Source organism: Musca vetustissima, unplaced genomic scaffold (assembly GCF_032173495.1).
Source record: "Musca vetustissima isolate MV318-11 ecotype Yass unplaced genomic scaffold, APGP_CSIRO_Mvet_v1 utg39871, whole genome shotgun sequence".
Classification (NCBI taxonomy): domain Eukaryota; kingdom Metazoa; phylum Arthropoda; class Insecta; order Diptera; family Muscidae; genus Musca; species Musca vetustissima.
Genome location: NW_026880570.1, coordinates 11,794 through 32,504, shown reverse-complemented (window position 1 = coordinate 32,504; position 20,711 = coordinate 11,794). Strand labels below are relative to the sequence as shown.

The 20,711-nt window shown below is 35.0% G+C and overlaps 3 protein-coding genes across 3 annotated transcripts; all 3 read left to right on the top strand.

The window, feature by feature from the left end:
• Window positions 1–1,979: 1,979 nt before the first annotated feature.
• LOC133326248 (pickpocket protein 19) lies at window positions 1,980–7,428 on the top strand. The gene is made up of 7 exons (XM_061534931.1): window positions 1,980–2,498; window positions 2,573–2,701; window positions 2,872–3,172; window positions 3,237–3,284; window positions 3,349–3,493; window positions 6,993–7,093; window positions 7,160–7,428. Exons 1-7 carry the CDS (start codon window positions 2,034–2,036, stop codon window positions 7,426–7,428), a joined length of 1,458 nt encoding a protein of 485 aa, XP_061390915.1. The 5' UTR covers window positions 1,980–2,033.
• A 616-nt stretch (window positions 7,429–8,044) lies between these two features.
• On the top strand, window positions 8,045–18,956 carry LOC133326247 (pickpocket protein 19). Its single transcript, XM_061534930.1, has 7 exons — window positions 8,045–8,265; window positions 9,964–10,618; window positions 10,686–10,793; window positions 11,108–11,257; window positions 11,319–11,490; window positions 18,402–18,641; window positions 18,730–18,956. The coding sequence occupies exons 1-7, from the start codon at window positions 8,045–8,047 to the stop codon at window positions 18,954–18,956; spliced, it is 1,773 nt and encodes a 590-aa protein (XP_061390914.1).
• A 358-nt stretch (window positions 18,957–19,314) lies between these two features.
• LOC133326246 (general odorant-binding protein 99a-like) lies at window positions 19,315–19,832 on the top strand. Its single transcript, XM_061534929.1, has 2 exons — window positions 19,315–19,353; window positions 19,425–19,832. The coding sequence occupies exons 1-2, from the start codon at window positions 19,315–19,317 to the stop codon at window positions 19,818–19,820; spliced, it is 435 nt and encodes a 144-aa protein (XP_061390913.1). The 3' UTR covers window positions 19,821–19,832.
• Window positions 19,833–20,711: the final 879 nt, after the last annotated feature.

Here is a 20,711-nt window from a genome sequence, read left to right as displayed (position 1 = left end):
TATATTAAACAGGACTATTAACGTGAAATTGGATAAAATAAAATAAAATATTTATAAAAATGTGAATCGACCTATATCTATCCATAAAAAATTTCATTCGTCAGGATGGACGAAAATACATATCGAAGCTATATTCAAATTTAAACCGATTTCAACGAAAAGGTTAGGTTATACTAATTTCAGTACGTTTTGTTTCTATCAGTCAAATATTGGTTCCTTGGTGCGTCAATCACTTAAAATCAATCTATAATATAAGGGAGCTATATCTAAATGAACCGATTTTCACGAAACTTGGCACACATCATTTTGGCGCTCAAGAACCTCAAAATACCGAAAATTTGGGGGTACCCTTATATGGGGGCTATCCGAAAAAATTGACCTTTGTTTATAATTTTTGGTAGAGAGATTTGCTACCCAATAAGAACTCAAAGTACCAAATTTCAGCGAATTCAGTTAAAAAACGCGCTCAAGAACCTCAAAATACCGAAAATTTTGGGGTACCCTTATATGGGAGCTATGCCTAAACGTGGACCGATTTTCTCCAATTTCAATAGGTTTCGTCCTTGGGCCAATTAAGTGACCTGTGCCAAATTTCATCCAAATCGGATCATAAATGTGACCTGTACTTTGTTAACAAAAATACATGGACGGACGGACAGACGGACGGACAGACGGACATGCATAAATCGACTCAGAAAGTGATTCTATGCATATTCTCAAAAGGAACCATGGGTCTATCTCGATTATTTTTGCCTGTTACAAACATATGCACAAAGACATAATACCCTGTACCACAGTGTGGTGAAGGGTATAAAAATCCACGCCTTAGATAGCCCTTGAAAAAATATTCTTTAAAAAATACACGCCTTAGAAAGCCCTTGAAAAAATATTCTTTAAAAAATCCACGCCTTATACTGGCCCTTGAAAAAATATTCTTTAAAAAATCCACGCCTTGGTTTGGATGGCCCTTGAAAAAATATTCTTTAAAAAATCCTCGCCTTGTATGGATGGCCTACCCTTGAAAAAATATTCTTTAAAAAATCCTCGCCTTGTATGGATGGCCTACCCTTGAAAAAATATTCTTGTATGGATGGCCTACCCTTGAAAAAATATTCTTTAAAAAATCCACGCCATGTATGGATGGCCCTTGAAAAAATATTCTTTAAAAAATCCACGCCATGTATGGATGGCCCTTGAAAAAATATTTTTTAAAAAATCCACGCCATGTATGGATGGCCCTTGAAAAAATATTCTTTAAAAAATCCACGCCATGTATGGATGGCCCTTGAAAAAATATTCTTTAAAAAATCCACGCCTTGGTTTGGATGGCCCTTGAAAAAATATTCTTTAAAAAATTCACGCCTTGTATGGATGGCCCTTGAAAAAATACTCTTTAAAAAATCCACGCCTTGGTTTGGATGGCCCTTGAAAAAATATTCTTTAAAAAATCCACGCCTTGTATGGATGGCCCTTGAAAAAATATTCTTTAAAAAATCCACGCCTTGGTTTGGATGGCCCTTGAAAAAATATTCCTTAAAAAGTCCACGCCTTGGTTTGGATGGCCCTTGAAAAAATATTCTTTAAAAAACCCACGCATTGTATGGATGGCCCTTGAAAAAAGTCTTCTTTAAAAATCCACTCCTTGTATGGATAGCCCTTGAAAAAAGTCTTCTTTAAAAAATCCACGCCTTGTATGGATGGCCCTTGAAAAAATATTCTTTAAAAAATCCACGCCTTGTATGGATGGCCCTTGAAAAAATATCCTTTAAAAAATCCACGCCATGTATGGATGGCCCTTGAAAAAATATTCATTAAAAAATCCACGCCTTAGTTAGACCTTGAAAAAATATTAAAAAATCGAAAAATTACTTGCGGAAAACCACTGTGCACCACCGTGAAAAAAATCTATTTTATGACCCAATTAAATAGCAATTTCAATATCCTTTCATTTCATACATGCTTCTGTCAACGGCAGACTCATTTGGAGTGCCTTGGTTATTACGTGTGTAACCCTTACGTGTATCGCCTATGGCATGTTGGCAGAACGTTATTCGGCACAGAAACTACAAACGGTTGTGGAAAATTCACAATATCCGGTATATCAGATACCATTTCCGGCTGTGGGTGTTTGTCCCAATAATCACATTAACTGGAATCGTTTTGAAGCGGCCAAATCTATATTTTTACCACCGAATGCCGATCACAATGTTGTCGAAGTGTTTACAACATTTGTTGGCAACATGGAATCGTTGGCCTTTGGACAATTTCAAAGTTTCAGTGAAATGGATGATGTCAATTTGGAACTGTTGGATGGTATTGATGTTACCAATTTGACCCAATACATGTCGATACGGTGTGAGGACATCTTCGTGAAGGGTCAGTGTTATTGGAGGCGAGTACCCATCAATTGTTGTTCGATGTTTATAATGGAGAAAACGGAACATGGTTATTGTTTTGTATTCAATTCGATATTGTCCAAGGAATCGAGGCAGTTGAGGGTAAGGCGTGAGGAAGGTGGTGGGATTTGAGTGGTGGTAATAATTTTGAATTATTTTCGTTATTGATTGTATAGGAAAAAAGTGGCCACAAATTCTATCCTTTTCATAATTCGAAGGCTGGCCAAGGTTCCGGTTTGGCATTTCAAATTAATTTAAAGAATTCAATGAAGAAGCCAGATTCGAAATTGGATGATACAATAACGGTACGTATATAGAAATTATTATTTAAAACATATAGAGGGTTTTTTTACTAGAGGTGTTTTTTCTAAAATAATAACATAAAAATACCTCTTATTGGAAAACCCATATTTAGATATTTCGAAGAGATGCCATTTCTAATTGGTTTCTATATTTTCTGTCGAAACTTTTCTAGATCCTAATAAAACGTCCAGAACAGTTATCCAACAATGGTTATACCATTTCGGCTGGCACGGAAGCTTATGTTATTGTTCGTCCTGAAATCACCGAAAGTTCCAAGGATATACGACCGTTGAAGCAAGAGCAACGTAATTGTTTCTTTGAAGATGAAAATGCTTTGAAGAATTATCAGGTCTCTCCAAAAGTTGACAAAGAGTTGATTTTGAATAATTGTGTAAATGTCTGTCACGAAGAACATTTAAGGAAATATTGTAACTGCACTCTACCGCAGTTCTTTTTGAGTACAGATCCAACAGGTGAGGTTTTTTTTGCAAATAACTTTAAAAAGAAATAATTGCTTTATTTGAAATCATCTTTCAGTGGAAACCTGCCATCCCTCACAATTTCGTTGCTTGGCCAAACACAATGGTGGGTATCATATTACGTTCTCTAATATGTAGTGTTTATGAATCTCTGTTTATATTTTCTACAGATATTTTCAGTTACGATAAACGTTTGGAGGAAGATGCCTATTTTAGTTCGGCAAAGCCAGGAATGACTTGCTCTTGTTTAATCCCTTGCAATATAATTGAATATTATACATCGCTGACCACTCTGCCCTACAATGGACCAACAAAGTAAGTAACCTAATATAATCAGATATGACCAAAGTCAGACGGGGGCCGGCTACATAAAAATCTGTGTCCACTTTTCGGATACTCACCATTGCGACGGGTTTGAAACATTGAATATTGCTCTTTGAAATTTAATTTTCATGGATGCACCATAGGGATCAGGGTTTTTATGAAATATTTAAATCTCACATATAAGGGTTTTGAGGACGTTGTTTAAGATTCTGTAATAAAAACGTAAAAATGTAAAAGGGTGGATCGAAAACAGGTGTCAAATTTTTTAAAGTTTAAATAATCAAATTATTTTTGACATTAATTACAAATGTGAAATCAGATTTAATGATTAGAAGAAACCAGTGAGCGGAGCAGTATAGTGGGATGGGGCCGACCATACGATACCCTACACAACTACCATGGAACTCTAACTTTCTGCGGATTTTTATTCTGAACCTTATGGAATATTTCAAAGTGATCAGCGCTATATTTCCGTCCTCCAGTGTAGTAATGGGTTACTAAATAATATATGAACACGTAAGCACCTGTAAATATCGAAAATGTCGATAAAATCGGAGAAATGGTCAACGTTGGCCGGCATGTAAGCAGTCGTAACATCGCCCAGGAACTAAAAATCGACCATAAAACTGTTTTAAACCATTTACATAAAGCTGGATTCATGTTTGGGTACAATACCAATTAACAGGACAAAATAGGATTGATCAAATTTCCAAAGAGCGGTGAAGCACCTCAAACGCTGGCCAAACCAGGACTAACGGCCAGAAAGGTTCTGCTATGCATTTGGTGGAATTGGAAGGGGATTATTTATTATGAGTTGCTTCCATATGGCGAAACGCTAAATTCTGATCTCCACTGTCAACAACTGGACCGTTTGAAGATAGCAATTGATCAGAAACCGCCAGTATTGGACAACATGAGAGGTGTCGTGTGCCACCAGGAAACGCTAGGCCACATACATCTACAGTGACTCGCCAGAAACTTCGGGAGCTTGTTGGGAAGTTTTAATACATCCGCCATACAGTCCGGACTTGCCTCCAAACGATCATCAGCTTTTTCTTGCATTGCAAAATTTCTTTAATAATAAAAAAATGGATTTTGTTTAAATAGAGAGCAGGACTTCTATGAGAGAGGCATTATGAAGTTACCTTTAAAATGGGCACAAATCATACAACAAAACGGTGCATATTCCGGACATTCCTGATGAGCTTTTGGTTCACTTTTTCTAGAGCTTCGTCCACAAATGTCACACTTTGAAGACTAAATTTCATTCAAACATGACACACGTAATATTTTTACCAAACCCAGATTAAGTTTGAAAATTAGAAATATCGGTCCAATCCTTCGTGTACCTCCCTTACAAAGTGTCAAAAATTGGAAATCCATCATATCGGTCTACGGACCACTCCATCTAGTAGCTCCACCACCAAGGGTAAAACCTATAAATGTCATATGAAACGATGCTTTGTTTCTGGAATTCCGGGTTTTTGGAGGGTGAATGTATTTGCAGAACATTTTCAATAAAGGTCCGCATTTCCCACCTTTGTGGCTGTAATTTGGCATCGTAGGTTCTTGGAGTTTGAAATCCAAATTTTCTACGTTTTACTAGCTACATATAAATTCCCCGCCCAATTTTCAGTATTTTTAACATTTCAACAATATTTTTCCACCTAAGTGGATCAAATTGTCTTTGCAGAAAATGTTCGAAATTGATCCATTGCTCACATAAAAATTCCATCCCGTTTTCGGTAAATTAAATATATTATCCACATTTTCCCACAACACAAATAAAAACCTATCAGGTATTTTACAATGGCATAGTCCACAGTGACCCCGATAGACTTCGGAAACATGAAATGAACACGACACATGGTGGAAGGTTCGGCCCTGTTGAACTTAACAATGGCTTTTCTTCTTAACACGCCTAGAAGGTTGAGAACTTTTGACGAATGGGTAGTCATGGTTGAGTTTTGTATGTTTTTCGGAAAGTTTTCAGCTATCAGATCGTTTTAAAAGATAGATAGATATTATTGAAGTGTTTATGAGATCTACCTATGGTAAATATTTCAGACAAATCCGACAGCTGTTCATACTCCACTATTGATACGAAAATTATTAATTTTCATAGATATAAGGGTTTCTGGAAAAAAAATCTCATCTAATTGCATTTAGTTCACAGTTCAAGAATTAAAAGACGAAAAGACGCAAAAGGTCTCGAGCTGGTAGGAGGATATGTTTTACAACAATATTCCTCATTCCATTTGGTTGGTAGGCAATAGCCGCAAACAAAGATATACAGTTTTTATACCCTTCACCACACTGTGGTACAGGGTATTATGTCTTTGTGCATATGTTTGTAACAGGCAACACTAATCGAAATAGACCCATGGTTCCTTTCTAGAATATGCATAGAATCACTTTTTACGTCCGTCTGTCTGTCTGTCCATGTTAAATTGTGAACAAAGTACAGGTCGCATTTATGATCCGAATTGGATGAAATTAGGCATAGGTCACTTATTTGGCCCAAGGACGAACCCTATTGAAATTGGGAAAAATCGGTTCAGATTTAGATATAGCTCCCATATATATTTTCGTCCGATTTAAGGTAAATGGTGTACCAATGTCCCTACTTATCTTTCGATTTGCACGAAATTTTGCACAGCGTAATGAATTTTGTCTAGAATGATGTGTGTTAAGTTTCCTGGAAATAGGTCCAGATTTAGAAATAGCACCCATATATATTTTCGTCCGATTTAATGTATATATATACCAATATCCCTATATATCGTTCGATTTGCACGAAATCTGGCATATCGTAATGAATTATGTCTAGAATGATGTGTGTTAAGTTTCCTGGAAATCGGTCCAGATTTAGATATAGCTCCCATACATATTTTCGTCCAATTTAAGGTAAATGGTGTACCAATGTACCTATATATGTTTCGATTTGCACGAAATTCGGCATAGCGCAATGAATTATGTCTAGAATGATGTGTGTTAAGTTTCCTGGAAACTGGTCCAAAATTTGATATAGCTCCTATATATATTTTCGTCCGATTTAAGGTAAATGGTGTAGCAATGTCCCTACGTATCTTTCGATATGCACGAAATTTGGCATAGCGTAATGAATTATGTCTAGAATGATGTGTGCTAAGTTTCGTGGAAATCGCTTCAGATTAAGATATAGCTCCCCTATATATTTTCATCCGATTTAAGGTAATTGGTGCACCAAAGTCCCACCAATTATGTTGCTAAGCTTCGTGAAAAGATCCATAGCTAGGCCGATTGACAACGAACGTACTGATGTAATATAAATTGGCAATTGGATTAAAATCGCTGCGTTTGTTTGTAGAGTGAAGAAAACCAATATTCTGATTAAATGAAAACACAGTCTACCCTATTCGACTACTACCTTTCTTACTTAACTTTAAATTTATATAAATTTTTATTATCGGTTAACTTTTTCCATTAACTTCGTTCATTTCAATTACAGCTCTACAGAGGAACAATTTTATAAAGTCGATGTCCACTACCAATCGGAGGTTGTCATCAAATATCGTACCAGTTTGGAATTTACAAGCATTGACTTAATTGGTAAGCCATATATAAAACTATCAAAACACAGAACCATTAATAAAATTCCATAACCAACCTGTTTAGCTAACTTTGGTGGCGTTTTTGGTCTGTGTTTGGGTGCCTCGATGGTCAGTGCTGTTGAGTTGTTCTATTACCTCACCGTTGGCCTCGCTCTCAATTTGTACGATAATAACTATTATGCCATATTGAAGCAACATATACAAGATTTACGAATGAAATGGATATCCGGCATACGAGAAACACTCAATGAAGAATACGGTAATGGTACTTCCTCGAAGAGGAAAACCTCATTTGTACCGAAACGTCCGCAGCAGAAAGCGAATAAGTGGTGAAGAGGGCTGGGTCAAGGGAATTGAATATCCTATATGAGATATTGATATGTTATATGTGTGTGTGCTATATATGTATGTGTGTATCAAGTATTGTATTAATAAAATAATAAAAGCAATTTAAATTATATTCTAAATTATTATGGTACTGGTACTATATCTACCTTTACCTTTATCCAAGCTATTTAATCAATCTGACATTATATACCATTAAAAGTAATATCTTATCCCTCAACATAGCATAGAGGTGATCGAAAACTACTATATAATTAATGTGAAATCAATGTTCTGGTAGTTATGAAAAATAAACAAATTTATGATAAGGCAATTAACACTTTCGCTTATCAACTAAATCACATCATGATTATGCAAATCGTGTAACTATTATAGCCTTTTCCTATTCAATTTCCCACCCATTTTCTTATCTAATGATAACAATGCCGAATCACAGCAGAAATATCCATTCAATAAATTTTCTATAAATTAGTTCAACAAATCCAAACAACACTACAGTCAGTCGGTGGTAATAATCCATTAAATATCAACTATTTAACGTCGTGGTCGTCCGGATCCTGGAAACGGTACTCGTGTGTGTGTGTGTTTGTGAACTAAACAGTATATGGCTTTATCGGAAACAATACCAATTACCACTACCACGAACATTTTGAACTCACAGAAACAGTCACTGGAAATGACTAATCATCGTGAATCCTTGCAACAGAAAGATCCTTCCTTCTCTGGTGAAACTGTCCTTGGAGAAACAGAAAAAACAAATTGCCCACGTTGCACTAATCGAGGTGTGAGCTATTATATGGCTACTAATCACTCGCCAAAGGGAAAGTAAGTGACGACAGGGCAAATGGGAAATATTAGGGATGATAAAAATTCAATTCAATAAGAAATCTACGCCTGTTATGCGTCCTTGAAAAAAAAATAATTTAAAATATCCACGTCTGCTATGGGTCCTTGGAAAAAACAAATAATTCAAAATATCCACGCCTGCTATGCATCCTTGAAAAAACAAATAATTAAAAATATCCACGCCTGCTATGGGTCCTTGAAAAAAATAATTAAAAATATCCACGCCTGCTATGGGTCCTTGAAAAAAATAATTAAAAATATCCACGCCTGCTATGGGTCCTTGAAAAAAATAATTTAAAAAAACCACGCCTGTTATGGGTCCTAGAAAAAAATAATTTAAATAACCACTCTTGTTATTTAAAAAACCCCGCCTTTTATGGGTCCTTAAAAAAAAATAATTAAAAAAACACGCCTGTTATGGGTCCTTTGGAAAAAATATTATTTAAAAAATCAACGGCTCAGATAGTCCCTTTGGAAAAAATATTATTTAAAAAATCCACGCCTTGTATTGGTCCTTTGGAAAAATTTTATTTAAAAAATCCACGCCTTGTATTGGTCCTTTGGAAAAATTTTATTTAAAAAATCCACGCCTATTATTGGAGCTTTGGAAAATGTTTATTTAAAAAATCCACGCCTATTATTGGAGCTTTGAAAAAATATTATTTAAAAAAATCCACGCCTTGTATTGGTCCTTGAAAAAAATAATTTAAAAAATCCACGCCTTGTATTTGTCCTTGAAAAAAATAATTTAAAAAATCCACGCCTTGTATTTGTCCTTGAAAAAAATAATTTAAAAAATCCACGCCTTGTATTGGTCCTTTGGAAAATTTTTATTTAAAAAATCCACGCCTATTATTGGAGCTTTGAAAAAATATTATTTAAAAAAATCCACGCCTTGTATTGGTCCTTGAAAAAAATATTATTTAAAAAAATCCGCGCCTTGTATTGGTCCTTGAAAAAAATAATTTAAAAAATCCACGCCTTGTATTGGTCCTTGAAAAAAATAATTTAAAAAATCCACGCCTTGGTCCTTGGTCCTTTGGAAAATTTTTATTTAAAAAATCCACGCCTATTATTGGTGCTTTGAAAAAATATTATTTAAAAAAATCCACGCCTTGTATTGGTCCTTTGAAAAAATATTATTTAAAAAATCCAAGCCTTGTTGGTCATTTGAAAAAAATATTATTTAAAAAATCCACGCCTTGTTCGTCCTTTGAAAAAATATTATTTAAAAAATCCACGCCTTGTTGGTCCTTTGAAAAAATATTATTTAAAAAATCCACGCCTTGTTGGTCCTTTGAAAAAATATTATTTAAAAAATCCACGCCTTGTTGGTCCTTTGAAAAAATATTATTTAAAAAATCCACGCCTTGTTGGTCCTTTGAAAAAATATTATTTAAAAAATCCACGCCTTGTTGGTCCTTTGAAAAAATATTATTTAAAAAATCCACGCCTTGTTGGTCCTTTGAAAAAAATATTATTTAAAATCCTTTAGTTTTAAATAAATCCTTTCCATAATATGCATCGTCCTTAAAAATTACACCCTTTGTCTTATTGCCCTTCCTAGCATTTTGCTGATGACAATTAAAGTCCTGTTGATAGCACTTTTTATCGGAAACTTTGAGTTGTGTTTATTCGCTACTTTTCTTCCCATTTCCCTTGCCATTCTCTTTGCAGGTGCTTTCGAGCTTTCATTGTCCTCCTGGCTACTGCATGTGCTGCTTATGTCTGTCTATTGTCTTCGCGTCGCTATTTCCACACTTGGGTACAAACCGTTATTGAACGTACCGATGTTCATGTTTCTGAAATACCATTCCCGGCGGTTACCATTTGTCCAGTGAAAGGTTTAAATTTGTTACGCTTGGAGCAGGAGGCGACAACGTTTCTGGGTGCAACCACAACACAAGAGCAGCAACGACAGCAACAACAACAACAACATGAGCGTATAACGGACAAGGAATTACAGGACTTACACATGTTATTGAACACCCTGAATGAGTTGATGTGGCCGAGCATGAACCATGTAGATGGAGCCACTTCGGATGCGGAAAAAATAATGCAGCATCAAAGTAACCAAACGATGAACGTGATAGAGGAGTTTTTGGAAAGTTTAACGCCCAGCAGTGCCAGCAGTAGGAAAGTACCCAATGTGGTGGCAAATTTAAAAAATATAATCGATTTAGGTGAGCTGATGTCGTTTTTGTCCTTTGAGTGTGAGGATATTTTTGCTGAATGTGTTTGGAGAAGAGTAAAAATGCCGTGTTGTGATTTGTTTCGTAAGGTGCACACGTACAAAGGAATCTGTTATTCATTTAATTCCATACTGGTGGAGGTGGGTTGGTTTCCTTATAAAGGTTTTCTTTGAGGAATATAAAATGTTTTATTCTGCTTCTTTTTAGAATCCAATTCCCTCATGGCCATGGGTGATGGCCGAGTCTGGTTTGCATTCAGGTTTGAGAGTTCATATCAAACGTGGCTCTATTGGACGATATTATGAAAAAGTAGCTGTAAGTAAATTTCGCCCTGATAATTGGAAGATTTCGCCCTGATAATTGAAAAAAATCGCTTAGGCAGTCAGTTAAAAAAATGTTTGACAAATCCTCGCCTTGATACTCCTTTGAAATATATATATTTTTTTTAACAATTCAATCCTTGATAGGCATATGAAAAATAATTTAGACACATCCTTTCCTTTATAGCCCTTTGAAAAAATATTTCTTTAAAGAAACCCACTTCTTTAAAGACCGTTGAAAAATATTTTTGACAAATCCCTGTTTGTTTTTCCTGTTAGTCCTTTTAATTTACAATAATTTCCTTGCAGGTAATGGTTCATGATCCCACCGAATTTGGATCCACAGATGTTACCTACATGGATAGTGAGCGAGTTGTTATTACCGTGAATCCCTTGCGATTTACAGCTGATTATGATATCCATACCTTGAAACCGGAGCTAAGGCATTGTTATTTTACTGTAAGTATAGAATAATTTTGATCAAAGGAATTTCAAAATTGAACTATATATCCTTTTTTAGAATGAATTAAAGCTGCTGGGTAAAGGTCGTGGAAATTGCATACGCAATTGTCGCTTAAAATATATTGAGCGTTATTGTAATTGTACATACTTCTTTCCGGTTGCGATAAAAAGAGATGAATCGTTACCGATTTGTAAGGCACCAAATTTAAAGTGTATTTATTCGCATCGAGGTAAGTAATGTTACTTTTAGTAAAAAACTAACTTCTTTTGGAACAATAGTAAAGAAATAAAGTTAAAAGAAATGAACCCATTAATCAAGATTCTGAAATATTTAATTTTCAAAAATAATTTTCGAAAACGATTTCAAAAATTTGTTGAACTCTACAAGATTTCAACTGACGAAAAAACCCTCAGCCTATCACATATGAACTGTTATTTCGAGGTTGACGTACTAGAAATAGTAGAACGATGGGTCCCATGTTCGACATTGATATAGCTTTGATAAAAATTACGATGTGCAAGGCCTGGATGAAATATGACACTTGGTTTTACTAAGCCGTTTTACTGAGATAAACACTCAGCTTTATGGCTAATGAGCTTTGCAGAAGAACTGCAATGTCATGTATTTCTAAATTCATTAAATTTTTAATAAATTTCAGTACGCTGTGCGAGTCGGTTTAAATTTGATTATTTGTGCTACATTTGCATAAAATCGGACGAAACTGTATATGGGAGTTATATTTCAATCTGAACCGATTCCAACGAAACAAACATCAACTTGGACCTAAATGGTGTCTCAATCGGACATTTATTGGGAGTTTGGTACATCATTCACAAAAAAATCGGACGAAACTATCTATAAGAGCTATATTTAAAGCTGAACCAATTTCAATAGAGTTTGTCCCTGGGCCAAATAAGTGCACTGCGCCAAATTTTATCCAAATCGGATCATAAAAATACATGGACGGACGGGCAGACGGACATGCGTAAATCGACTCAGAAAGTAATTCTATGCATATTCCAAAAGGAACTATTGGTCTATCTCGATTATTTTTGCCTGCTAGAAACATATGCACAAAGACATAATGTCCCAGTATGGTTAAGGGTATAAAATGAATCTTATGATTTAAATGTTCAGGATAGTTCGAATATCGAACAAGTGAAAAAGCCTTAAGTCCGGCCGGGCCGAACTTTGGATACCCTCCACTGACAGGTACTAGAAATGAAAATATAGGGAAAATACAAAAAGTTGACCTATATCGACAAATGTAAAATATAAAAAAATTTTTAATGGTTAATATACCATCAGCTTTATGGCTAAGGAGGGTGACACGGTTAAATCTAGAACCATTTAACTGTGTCAAATTGTATACACCTCATGTTTCTTTGGACCAAATTTGTTTCAGAAAATATTTTTTCTTCCAAACTTAGTTCGAAGATGGGGTATATCGGTTCACTTCTTCTGGTACCTCCCACACAGAAGCTAGGCCTAAATGCGGGTTATAATTCATATATAGTTCATTATCGAACCTTACGTTCTATTTTTTGATGTCGATATCCTCCGCAGGAGAAATGATTACAACAGAGCGTTAGAACCAAATCCAAAACGCGGAACAAATCAGATAACTATTTTAATATAAACAAGTGAAAAAGCGTTAAGTTCGGCCGGGCCGAACTTTGGATACCCTCCACCATAGATATACTGACAGGTACTAGAAATGAAAATATAGGGAACATACCAAAAAGTGGACCTATACCGACATTTCTATGTAAACTATAATTCAAATTTCAGAATTTTTTAATGGATAATTATACCCTTAGCCTTATGGGTAATGAGGGTGTATACAATTTACACCGTGAAAATGTGCCTCATCGAAATATTGGTTCTAGACCCCATGTTTCTTTGGACCAAATCCGTTTCAGAAAATATACATTTCATCCAAACTATGCCAATTTTATTATTATTTCCAAACTTAGTTCAAATTCGAAGATGGGGAATATCGGTCAACTCCTTCTGGTACCTCCCACACAGGGGCTAGGTTTAAATACGGGTTATAGTTTATATATAGTTCATTATCGAACCTTACGTTCTAGTTTTTTATCTCGATATCCTCCACAGGTGATATAGTTACAACAGAGTCTTAGAACCAAATCCAAAACGCGGAACAAATTGCGTAACTGTTTTAATATAAAAAAGGGGTTATATGTGGACTATTAATATTAATAATTTTTGGTGGGGAGATTTCTTATCACATACGACTACAAAATACCAAATTGCAGCGAATTTGGTAGAAAAACGCGCTCAAGAACCCCAAAATACCGAAAATTGGGGGTACCCTTATATGGGGGCTATCCGAAAAAATTGACCTATATTTTTAATTTTTAGTGGAGAAATTTGCTACCCAATAAGAACTCAAAGTACTAAAGTACTGCCAATTCGATAAAAAAATGCGACCAAAACCCCCAAAATACGGAAATTTGGGGGTACCGTTATATGGGAGCTACCAGAAAAAGTGAACCGATATTTATAATTTCTAGTTTAGATATTTGGGACCAATTAAGAACCCAATGTTCCAAATTTCAGAGAATTCGGTTGAAAAACGCGCTCAAGAACCGCAAAATACCGAAAATTGGGGGTACCCTTATATGGGGACTATCCAAAAAAATTGACCTATGTTTATAATTTTTTGTGGAGAGATTTGGTAGCTATTAGGAACTCAAAATACTAAATTACAGCTAATTCGGCGCAAAAATACGTTAAAAACCCCCAAAATACTGAAAATTAGGAGGTACCGTTATATGGGGGCTACCAGAAAAAGTGGACCTATATCCATAATGTCTTCTGGAGACATTTTAGCGAATTCGGTTGAAAAACGCGCTCAAGAACCCCAAAATACCGAAAATATGGGGGGTATCCTTATATGGGAGCTATGCCTAAACGTGGACCGATAAAGCCCATCTTCGAACTTGACCTGCCTGCAGACAATTCCTTCAATTCCTTCAGAAGATAGCGTGATTACAACAGACGGACGGACGGACATGGCGATCGTCTTAGAATTTTACCCTGATCAATAATAAATATACTTTATAGGGTCTGAAATGAATATTTCGATGAGTTACAAACGGAATGCCAAAATTAATATACCCTCCATACTATGGTGGAGGGTATAAAAATGCCCAGGCTCGGAATAATCCGTAGATAGTTATATTGATAGCAGTGGTGTAGTGTATCCTATGGTCGGCCCGTCCGACTATGTGAAAATATCTTAAACGAAAATGTACGGTATAGGTCCATGTGTATTTAAAGTGCCTACAACTATCAACATCCATAAATTGGATTGTATACTGCATTTGTCATTCTTTTTCCAGAACCTAGAAATGTTTACGTATTTGTTAGTATCAACCACAATTTAGTTATCAATTTGTGGCATTTCGGAATTTCAGAAGAATACTAATAGAGAATAATTCCAATATAGTTAAAAATGTTAACATAGTCCACATATAAAGTTCCCTTCAACCTAAGTGTCGGTAGTTTGGCATTTCGTTTTCTCAGTTATAAACAAATTTCTAGCAATGCTGTTCAATATAGGCCCATGTTTTTACATACACCATCTATAATGGTCTCGACGATTGGACATTTTTAAGGTTCACTTAATAATAGTAATAATTATTATTATTTTGTGTTGAAAATTATTATTGACCTTTGGACTTTCTTTTTTATTCGTTTTTTTTCGGCTTGAACTCATTGAAACTTAAAAAGATTTTTGGTTTCTTTTTTATTTTTTTTTATTTTTCCAATAACTTTTTATACCCTACACAACTACGTTGTGAGGGTATTATAGCTTTGTGCAGCCCCAAGAGTTTGTAACGCCGCGAAATATTGGTCCTAGACCCACCTTTAAGTATACCGATCGTCATATTTCGACTAGCTGAGTCGATCTAGACATGTGTGTCCGTACGTCCGTCCGTCTGTCCATTATAATTTGTAAACCCGATGCAGGCCACAGTTATGAACCAATCTTCACGAAATTTTGCATGTAGGATGGGTTCTGGCCAATGAAGACCCCTATTGTTTTTGGAAAAGATCGGTTAATATTTAGGGGATGAAATGGACCAAAAACTTTATTTTTGTCGGTTTTTCTGGTCGCTCCAGAGGCCGCAATTATGGCCCAATCACCGCGGGGTCGGGCCAAACAATAAGCATGCATGTTTTGATAAAGATCGTTCAATATTTAGCGGGTCAAATGGACCCTGACTTTTGTGTGAAAAAATGACAAAATTTATATTCTACAGCGTATATATTTACTTCTGAATGACATAGACCCGAGAAGTTGATGGTATGTCCAAGAGGAGTGGTTGACCTTTAAATTGATACCATATACAGTGGCTCCATCGAATAATCGGACAAGTGGTTGTCAGATATGATAATGCTATATATTAAAAAAAATTGTCTAAATGTGTAGGTTTTTTCGCTTTTATTTACACATTACTTACTTATAATTCTGAACAATACAAAAAACAACAACTTTCCTAGTGATAACAGTAAATTTCGTTAGAAAAACAAAATTAACTCAATTTATTGTGTTCAACGCAAAATCGGACAAAACAAAGTATCAATGTTAAAAAATGCAAAAAGTCGAGAAATTAATATTTAGTTGCATATCCAGAACGGCCTGTAAACACTTCGGTATTGATTTGGCCAAATTCTGGCATACCTCCGGCTCTATGGAGTTCCACGATTCCAGTAAAGCCTCCTTATGCTTTATTAAGGAGTTAAATTTTTTTTCGTACACTCTCCTAGCTAATTCTTCCAAAGATGCACAGTTACGTTAAGGTCTGGGCGCTGTGCAGGTGTTTGTATAAGTTTGGGGCAGTTATGGATTAACCAAAGCTTTGCAACACCTGATGTGTGCTTGGGATCGTTGTCTTCATAAAAGGCAAAGTTGTTCGCGATACCCAATTTGTCTGTACTTTGCATTACATTTTGTTTTAAAATGCTGAGGTAGACAAATTTGTCCATTTTACCATCAATAAAATGCAAATTGCCTACTCCCGCACTCGACATGCAGCCCCAAACCATAACAGAACCTCCTCCGTGCTTAACAGTGGTTTTTGTATTCTTTTGATTAAATACGTACATACATCTTTCCATCTGATCCGTGCAAATTAAATTTAAACATAACCTTAATATAATGAAAACTATCAATAGAAATGTATTTTAAGATGATCTATCACCAAATTACCTGCTTCCAAAAAGCTTCTGGTTTTAGTAAATACTCCTTGGCATATTTTATTCTACTGTTTGGGCTTATAAATGGCTTTTTTCTTGCAACTCTCCCATAATAATCATATTTTTGTAATGTATTGCGAACAGTATTTAGGAACACATATTTTCCAGTGCGAGTTTTTAAATTTATTTTAATTACTTTTGCGATTTTAAATGGATATTGTTTTATTTCTTTTAATATCGAACGCTCTTCTCGCTCATTTAATATCTTCCCTTGACCTTCTCTGCTTTTATTGTTCAATCTGAACTCATCACGGAACCTCTTTATAATGTCGTGGACAGTAGATTTACTCATTCCTCAGGTAAATGGTGCACCAAAGTCCTTGAAAATCATTTGATTTGCACGAATTTTGGCATAGCGTATTGAATTAAGTCTAGAATGACGTGTGCTAAGTTTCGTGAAAATCGGTTCAGATTTAGATATAGCTCCCATATATAGTTTCGCCTGATTTAAGGTAAATTGTGTACCAAAGACCCTATATATCTTTCGATTTGCACGAAATTTGGTATAGCCTACTAAATTAGGTCTAGAATGACGTGTGCTAAGTTTCGTGAAAATCGGTTTAGATTTAGTTATAGCTTCCATATATAGTTTCGCCCGATTTTAGGTAAATGGTGCATCAAAGTCCCAGCTAATATTTTGATTGGCATGAATTTTGGTATAGCGTACTAAATTAAGTCTAGAATGATGTGTGCTAAGTTTCATAAAAATCGGTTCAGATTTAGATATATCGTAGCTTCCATATATAATTTCGACTTATTTATGTTAATTGTACACCAAATAATAAATAGGTGTCTGATTGAGATAAAATTTTAAAACGTGCCGCATACCGAATAGCGTGTGTCAAGTTTGCTTTAAATCGATTTACTGTGCCACTGTGCGCAAACGACTAAACTTGACCAAATGAAATGAAATTTAGCATAGTTTCCAGAAAGACATAAAAATCACATATTTAAGTTCGTTCAATTTCATGCCAAAATTCCTTCAAAAAGGCGACGTCTTTTCGAATATACCCAAAGTGGTGAAGGGTATCATATAGTCGGCTCAGTCCGACTTTACTACTTTCCTTACTGGTTTTTATTTAGTATTACCACTTTCTTGATCTAAATGCAATTTACGAATGAATATGACAAACAAAATACAGATTTGAAGTGCATATTTGCATAATAACGGGACTTTTAGTATTGATATATTGCTTTGTACGATTATGCGTTGAGCACAAGAAATTGGGTTATTTTTGTTTTTCTACTGATATTTACAATTATCGTTAAAAATGTTGTTGTTTTTTCTGTTCGGAGAGTTATGTATGTGAAGTCGAAATAAATTCAAAAAGATCATAATACATTTAGATTAGAAAAACTTTTGTCCGATTATGCGATGGAGCCACTGTATATAGTCGTATGAACTCAGATGTGGGAGTTACACTTAAATATTTACAGGTGTTTAGATATTCAGATATTGTTTAGTAAACCATTACCACACTGGAAGGCGGAAACATAGCGCAGATGACTTTTAAATGTTCCATGAGGTTTCAGTTATGATCAAGGACAACGCCTATAATTTTCGATGATGATCAGATAATAATTTTGGGATGAAGTGGACTGAAAACTTATTTTTGTATTTTTTTCGAGTCGATTTATAGGCCGCAGTTGAAAGCTGAACATCACAACACAACTCACGGAGAAGGGAATCTGGACAAATAATTATAGGAGAGCGCAAATATCGCAAAATATTGCCCAAGCTCAGAATATAGTACCACCGAAAGTTAGATTTTCATGGAAATTTTGTAGGGTATCATATGGTCGGCCCCGTCCGACTATACTGCTCCGCTCACTGGTTTTTTTATATTTCAGACATTATTTGGTCAACGGCAAATGTGATACAAGAAAGCCCCGATGGCATACATTTTCAAACACACGATTGCCAATGCTATCCAAACTGTAATTATATACAATATCGTACAGCCATTAATACCGATCATAGTACAAATATGGATCGTGCTTCGGAGCTCATTGATTTGACTGTACAATATCAACACGACACGTTATTTTCATATCGTTCCTCATTGTGTTTTACTTTGCTGGATTTGATAGGTAAGTAATGCGTAAATTTTAATTTAAAAAGAAAAGGAAAAAGTTATCAATGCCGCCTATCAAATTTCCATTGAATTTCTTTTCTTAGTATCCTATGGAGGTATTGCAGGTTTGTTTTTGGGTTTCTCTCTGATTGGTGTAATTGAAGTGCTGCATGATTTTATCATTTTACGAAAATGTCGAAAAAAGGATGCAGAATCAGAAACATCGTCGGCATCGACCTCAGCAGTTGGCGAGGGCACAACAACTACTACTACCACCACTACATTAAATGCCGGTAAATGTAAATGTCAAACAATAAGATCTTACGATTAAGGACAAAGATGCTGGCTGTGTCAAAAGAAGGACTTGTGAAATCTGTAGGTTTTTTGTTAAACAAAATATGACTACCTGCATTTCGGACGAAAAAATCTAAAGAAAAATAGAAAAATAAAGAAACTGATTTATTGCCGCCATAATTAAGTGTAAAATCGTTTTAAGGCCTACATTTTTCGAGTTGTAAATCAATTCGGCAGTAATTAAATAGGGGTTTGTTCTTTTTTTCCCAAGCAGGTAAATTTTTGGAAAACAATGATTTTTAGGCACATACATTTACGGTAAGTTAGTATAAATATCAAACCCACTAGTAGTTGAAAGATAGTTCTTCTTGATCATTCGACAAGACAACAGCACCATGAAACTATTCGTTGTACTCTGTGCCATCTTCGTATTGGTAAGAAATACTAAAAAATATTTTCAGTGTTAAATAAAAAATATTAATTCGATTTGTTTATCTCCCAACAGAATGCCTCAGCCTATGTGGTGAAGAGTCGTGATGATTTGCTGCAATTCCGCAATGAATGTATCTCCGAATTGGAGATCTCCGAAAATCTTGTCGAACAATACAAGAAGTGGCAATATCCCAACGATTCCGTGACCCATTGTTATTTGAAATGTGTTTTCGTGAAGTTCGGATTCTTCGATACCACCAACGGTTTCAATGTTGAAAATATCCATCAACAATTGGTTGGTAGCCACGCTGAGGCTAATCATGATGATGCTGTCCATGCTAAAATCGAATCGTGCGTCGATAAGAATGAACAAGGTAGCAATGCCTGTGAATGGGCTTATCGTGGTGCCACTTGCTTTATTAAGAACAATTTGCAGTTGGTGCAACGCAGTGTTGCTCCCTCGGCTTAAGTGCATTTCGTTTTAATTGTATTTCTAACATGTAGGGTATATTTTCTTTTCGAATAATTTCCAAAATTGCAACTCATTATGTCACACACACATTTTTTTATAAATACATATCATAGTTTAAGGTTTAAATTTACAATAATAAAATACAAAATATTAAAAATCATGTTTAATCGAATTTTTTGATTATTAGTACTTAATGTGGAATAGTATATATTTTAGATACGCAGTTTCACTCCCAAGATAAAGGCAAATATATAATAAATCCTACTATCGACGCTACGCTGGATTTAACAACATATTTGGATTCACCTGTGAATCGGAATAATAAACCGCACCTTTATATTTGAGCTTTTTACAAAAATAGAACCTAATTTAACAACTGGACAAATCGCGTTCTATAATAATTTGATAATTACAATTAAAAAAAATATTACAATTTTTGATCCACCCTATTGAATTTTAATTTTTTTCTGCAGACTCGTAATTAATTTCCATGAAACCATTATATGCGATTTTAATTTGTTTTATAAACCCAATTATGACAAAAAATGGCATCTCTGGCCCATAGTGCGAAGTGATTTAAACAAACAGCTGAAACGACACAGAATAATAAGAGCAAAACCTTGTTAATATATTGATATTTTTGTGGGTGGTGTTCTAGAAGAAGTGAATTAGAACCCTTTCTTACATAAGAATTAGTAAAATATATGATAGGATTTATTCAAAACGGTGTTTCTTTTTAGGGGTATCGAGTGCATAAACCAACTAAACAGATGAATGGACATGATTTTGAATTTTGTCCAAGGCGCTCAGGGGTCTAAAATCCTTTATTTGGGGAAATTTGACAATATAAACTGGGAACCTAATCCAATAATTTTTGGTAAAGAACAC